At 41.5% G+C, this 6,367-nt stretch overlaps 1 protein-coding gene across 4 annotated transcripts in view; it reads left to right on the top strand.

Annotated features, from left to right (window-relative positions):
* The window catches only part of LOC149370810 (proton-coupled amino acid transporter 1-like), a 71,949-nt gene that overhangs the window by 32,264 nt on the left and 33,318 nt on the right, over positions 1 to 6,367 (top strand). For 3 of the 4 annotated variants that reach the window (XM_089563312.1, XM_089563316.1, XM_089563320.1), the window contains exons 2-3: positions 4,597 to 4,718; positions 6,059 to 6,149. In XM_089563312.1, coding sequence (XP_089419438.1) covers positions 4,597 to 4,718; positions 6,059 to 6,149 — 213 coding nt within the window. Of the gene's footprint in view, positions 1 to 37; positions 428 to 4,596; positions 4,719 to 6,058; positions 6,150 to 6,367 lie in introns of those variants that run through there. The other variant, XM_089563309.1, reaches the window with a different exon arrangement.

Raw genomic sequence — 6,367 nt, 5'->3', positions numbered from 1 at the left:
TGTCAGGCGCGTTGCGCGAAGCAGAGAGGCCTGTGACTCAGGCCCGTAGTCGTATACGCCTGGTTTCGCGTAACGAACAAAAAAAAAAAAAAGCCAGGCGTCGTAATCGAGGAGCGCTACGGCCGAGAAGAAACCGCGGAGACTCTCTCCCGCTACCACCTCGTGCCAGTTGCAGCCGCTAACGATGGCGAGGGCGAGCGGCATAGAGACAGATTGCCGACTGACACCACGTGATGCGTTCTCTACGTAACGCCCGCAAGCGGTAAAGGCGGCGTCTGCCGAGCAGCGCGCCTTCGCACCCGCCGACGTCGTGCAGTCGCGTGGTTGTGAGCGTTTTGTCATGGAGGTGAACGGAGACGTCGATCGGGATGAGCGAACCATCAGTGACGTCTTCCTGAGGTTGAGTGATGTTGGCCACAGTACAAATGTGAGTTCTCTTCCTGATTGCATGAGCTTTGCCGGACTGAAAAACATCATAATTGAATAGATATTTATTACCTGCCTAGCACTTTACTTGTTAGCACGGCAAGTACAGATCGGGTGCTGTGTAATTATTCGTCAGCATATCTGCCATACACCTTGCGTCACTGAAATATGAGGTCTGCCGACAAATGTGTGGGCTTCGTTTTGGGATTCCATGGCATATGTTCAGTATTTGCCTGGTATATTTTCTACATCTATTCAGCCGTATCAGGGATGGCACCATTAGATAGTCGTTTTCAAGAGCTGCTGGCCCAGATTTAGCCGTCCACACATCCTGAAGCCTGTAGGGGATTTGCACCTTTCGGAGTATGTGTGCATCAACATCAGTTGAACGTGCAGCTCTGTAATTTATCACTGATGTTCGTAGCCTCCAGTTTTATGCGTAAGCAGCGTAAGGTGACAGGTTCTCTATGACTGTATTCTTTCCATGCCAATAATTTCGTAGGATTTTTCAGATTTGGTGCATTGCATGCACCTGCTCATTTGCTAGCGATTAATATATTACAGTAAAAAATGTCCAAGGGCAAAAATTGGGCAACAATTCAGGAGGAAAAGAAAGCAGAGACACAAAACAAGTTTCCTAGTATCATAAAGTGAGGGAATCTTATTATATTATATGATTATTGTGATTACATATATATTATTGTTATTATTATGTTATTTTTTTAAAATCTGTATGTTACAACAGGAAGTAACAATATTCGAATAACTGGATTTGAAACGACCAGGTGACAGATGCTGGGATATTTGTCGTCAGATGACCAGTGCCCATTTTTTATTGTTTTCAGGCAAAAGCAAAACATTTGATTGAGTGCTTAGTTTCATATAACACTAGTTTTTCATTTTTCTTAGCCATTTTTGGCATGTTTGGCGTTGCTGCTTCGTGTGTTTGATGATAAAGTGTCAAGACAGCTTGGGCGTTTACTGTTGCTCAAGTACCGAATGTCCTCAATAAGGCGTCAGTTTCGTTCCGGATAACCTTGTTGGTCGATAGAAACCTGCGGTGCTGTATTCATTCTGCTTTGGCCAATTGTGTAAAGATTAACATGCACTGAACGCACAGTCAGAAACTTGAAGGCGCTTGATAACCAGACTGCATTTGACCTTTGCTTGAACCGATAGTGGGAGCTTTAACCTGTTCTTTCCTGCATAAAATTACCGCATTGTCTAGCTGTGCTAAAGCCTTCTTTCTCTTATATTTGCTGAGGCTAACATTTATGGGTGGGCTGAATGATAGCCGCAGGTTTATCTGTTGCCTTTGATAGAGTAGCATTGCTGAGCAATGAATATCAGTCAGCATTCAAATGCATGGGGTGGCGGTCTGAATAGCACGTGCACTTGTCGGATACAACTTAAGTCCACGACGAAGCTCTGCCCACATTCGGGACTGCCACGCAGAATTTCTCAGAGCCAAAAAAAAAAAGGAGTCTGTTCTTAAAGCTTGTCTTGTTGCCTGCCTAAAGGGAAGCTTACAAAGAGAATTAATTATAAGCTCAAGAAATTTGGTGCTTCTGGCTTATTTAGTATAGTCACTCATTTAAACACTGATTTCGTTTAATGTTGTGATTGATCAGTGGGGTAATACAGGACACCATGGATTATGGCCCATTGTCACCTATGGTTTTTTTTGTTTTTTTTCTTCAAATTTTTTCTTACAGTACAACAGTTATCCTTTAAAGGGGCAACCGTGTTGCTTATTATGCATTGTTAAAAGGACACTGACCACAAACAAGTTGTTTTGTATCGATAGAGTACCGCATTCTAATGGCAAAGAGGCTGCTTGGTCTGGAAATGGAGCTTTTATAACTTTCAGGTGCCGTTTACCCTTCCAATTCAAAACAAAATTTTTTTTTGGCCTAAGTAGCACATCCAGGCCTCAAGAAAGCTAATTTGTTAGTTTTCCATTGGAAAGCACCAATAGTTAACTTTATACATGTGCATAAAAATTTCTTACAAGCTCAGAATAGTTGAAAACTGTGATATTAAAATGCCAGGATTCATGAAACCAACACCTTGGTGATCGTGGAACCATTTTACGTTTTGAATGTGCTGGTGGAAAAATCTGTTGGCACGAAAATGGCGAAAGACATGCGACCAGGCTCACTGTATTGTGAAATATTTTTTGTTGCATTCACTAGCTAACATTAAAAAGCATCCTATTTTAAAGCCGAAGAAAACTAAATTTGCCTGAAACGAGTAAATCACACTCTGAGAAAAAGAACTGCAAGTTTGCAGTGCGGACAGTTGTGTGTGACGTGCCTTCAAGGCATAAGCTGGAAAAGTCCAAAAAAATGAAGTAGAGTTATTATCAATACTGGTTGTTGTCACAAGCAAAGTGTGATGACGTCACGACTGATTTTCTATGCAGATGTCTGAGCCTAGGCTGCACCACAATTCACTTCTGAATGGCGATCATGAAACCCTTTTCTGTTTTGACATCACAGGTTTCGGTCAAGTTTCAATGTTTCATGTTTTTTCTTTTTTCTTCAGAACCAAAGCTCCCGATCCTTGGTTGCTTCAGTTAGCAGTTCAGTGGAAAGAGCACAAATTTATTTGACAGAATCATTGAAAAACCATTCATTGCGAAACAAATACAATGATAAAAACTTTGGGCTCATTACAATACACAAACTTGTGAGCAGCTTACAAATGAAGCTAATTAGAACAAGTGATAAAAAATGAACATCAAATCATTTCACACAATGCACAGCACAGGTGCACAAGAGCAATTTTGTTAAAGGAATAGATTCCAAATGTTGTTGACTGGAATAGATGTAAGTGATGAGAAGAATAATGTTCCATTTGGAAATGTAGTTTGCTTAGCAAGGAACGCATCTCTTGCTGCTGAACAGACATCAGTGTCACTGCAAAAAGCGATCCGATTGATTTTTTCTCGGAACGAAAACTGTATGAAATTGACGCCAGTTACCCTTTGAAGCCTTGCTTTTCGTTTGGAATCAGAAGCCAAAAGCTTGTATAAGTAAGCTTGTGTATAACTTTGCGTACATCCACTCAAGCCATATTTCATTAGATTAAAGGGTGCCCACTATGAGCAAAATGGATGTTGTCAAACAGCTGCTATAAACAGGGCTGAGTGGTATGTCCTTGAAATTTCATTACTGGTGCAGCTCCGAAATCTTTTAGGTGTGACTTGGAATTTTCTCTGTCAGTGTATTGGTTTTTCTCTTTTTTGTACTGAATGTGCAGCAACCGATCAAAAGTTACTAACCGGTCCAAAGTAGTTGTTGTAATAGAGGCTTACTAGCTGAATAAAATGATCTAACATTCAGTGTGTTGACATATTTAATTTTATGCACTTGAAAAATCTGTTAGGTTGACTGATTCCTCCTTGTTTATTTGTACGTGTGTGTTTACAGCAGGGACCGTAACATTCTTAGTTTTCAGCATTTCACTGCCATGCCAGTGTGAGTGAAAAACTTCAGCGCAGTGCAACATAGTTTAGGGTTTCCGTTTTCCTTTTTTTTTTTGTCCCTTTCAATGTGCTCTAGCTTGTTTTCTCAGTGTTGGCTTCATTCTATTCTCGCATTGGAAATGTTCAGAAAAGAAAGCAATGGAGAAGTTTCTGTTTGACATATCAAACATGCAAATTGCATTGGTCTTTGATGGTCTGTCAAAGGGATACCGAGGGCTAATTGAGGTTGGCCGGTATCCACAGATTACCATATTCTAACGACAGAGAAGCTACTTTCACTAATATAGAGTACTTAAAAACTAGAACAGGCAGAAAGAAATGAAATACGAGCATCGCCGCCTCCGGCTGCTTTCGTGACGTCTAGGTGGTTTGTTGTGCTCGAATCTCTAAGGCTAGGTTGCACTGCCATTAACTTCCAAATGGCAGTCACAAAGTCCTTTTCATTATCAATGTCACAGGTTGTAATTGAATGAGGGCGAGATTTTTTTCAGATTTTAAAATCCAATTTTCTACCAATAAATACGTATTTCGCAGCCAAAGAAACATCAAAATAGCCACAAAGAAATAAACAGTCAACTTCCCCAAAAAACAACAATGGGATTGAGTTGTCCTTGGTGTTTTCCTAACTGGTGAAACTAGTTTTGAAACTTTCTTCTGGGTGCTTTGTCTTGGGTGCGCAGGGAACACCCCTTGGCCGCTCAGATGGAGACAAGGAGAGCGAGACGAGTCCGCTCTTTCCAGACCGGCTGCACGACGTGGAAGGGTCCTCCTTCACATCCCCCTCAGAGCACGAACCAACCACGTAAGCAGTCTTGTCCCGTGCCCCCTTCAAGTCCAGCAGAGTGCTTGCAGGCTGGTTTACCACAGTATGCCCTTTTGTTGTTTTTCATTTATAAGTGAGGACAGCCGGTAGACTTGGACCTGTAATTGAAATTGCAGTTAGGCTTAAAGGAGTCGTAACATGTAATACCCCACACTGCCGTTGATGTCCGAGGGATATCCGATTAATAGCCTTTTGTCCAAAGCTAAATCCGAACATCCATGGGAAGAACGAAACACAACCGAAGATGGACGTCAAAATCTGGAAAACTGCTGGACTTCCAGGGGACTTTTTTTCTCTTGCACTGCCGTTGTTGTCTGAGGGATATCCTTTTGTCCAAAGCTAAAGCTGAACATCCATGGGATGAATGAAACACAACCGAAGCCGGACGTCAAAATCTGGAAAACTGCTGGACTTCCAGGGGACTTTTTTCTCTTGCACTGCCATTGTTGTCTGAGGGATATCCGATTAATAGCCTTTTGTCCGAAGCTACAGCTGAACATCCATGGGAAGAATGAAACACAACCGAAGAGAGACGCTGAAATCGGGAAAACTTCTAGACTTCCAGGGAACTTTTTTCTCTGGCACTGCCATTGATATCTGAGGAATATCCGATTAATAGCCTTTTGTCCGAAGCTAAAGCTTAACATCCATGGGAAGAATGAAACACAACCGAAGACGGACGTCTAAATCAGGAAAACTGCTGGACTTCCAGGGGACTCTTTTCTCTGGAACCATTTAGAAATGAGGTCAGAAAGGGGGAAATGGAGAGAATAATCACTTTGCATTGAACCAGTAGATAGTGTCCAGTTGCTGGGGTGAGATAGGAAAGATCACAGATGGAGCGAAGTGAGGGTCTTTAGTGGAAGCTGGTGGTGTCAGTAGTAACAGTAGAAGCATATCCCCGCTGTTGTCTCTGTGATCTTTTATTTATTTATTTTTTCACTGTTTGTGCAGTAATGATTAAGGCTAAAGTACCTTTGTGTTTTTGCTATGACATGTGTCCTTCTAGAAATGAGTGTATGCACTAGAGCTCAATGGAGAATGAATGTGCGGAACATTTGTAGTACATGGCTTTTCATAGTTTACTCCATCATTTGATGGCTGGAAACTCGTACATTCTTCAGCTGCAAGCTTGCATTGTAGTCATGCACTTGCATCCATTAACACATGACATATGACAGATTGCCTTACACGCATAACTTGTTGAGCAACATTTTTGAAGCCTATATCAATGGAGTATGCATTGTGTTGAGGGTGACATTGTAATTCCAAGTGAGCTGAGTGAAAATTTTAGAAAATATTTTTTTCCTTTTTTCAAGGAACTGTCAGACAATGATGCATCTACTCAAAGGAAACATTGGTACCGGTGTGCTGGCCATGCCTAGTGCCTTGGCGAACGCAGGAGCTCTTGTAAGTTGGCTTTTTCATTTCCTCAGCTATCCTTTGGTGGACAAAGTTGCATTGACTTGTCACTGTGTATCTTAACAGCTTTTTTTTTTTTTTCACTGCCCTCAGCGTCCACAAGTCTTACGAGAAACTGTGATTTCCATGAGTCCATATTGCAAATTTTCTTTATTTTACTAATTAACTTTCGTAACATGCAATTGCAAAATGAGCTGAAATGAAGG

Source organism: Amblyomma mixtum, chromosome 1, assembly GCF_055824585.1.
Source record: "Amblyomma mixtum isolate Tamu chromosome 1, ASM5582458v1, whole genome shotgun sequence".
Classification (NCBI taxonomy): domain Eukaryota; kingdom Metazoa; phylum Arthropoda; class Arachnida; order Ixodida; family Ixodidae; genus Amblyomma; species Amblyomma mixtum.
Note: the sequence above shows the minus strand (reverse complement) of the source record. Positions and strands in the feature narration are given on the sequence as shown.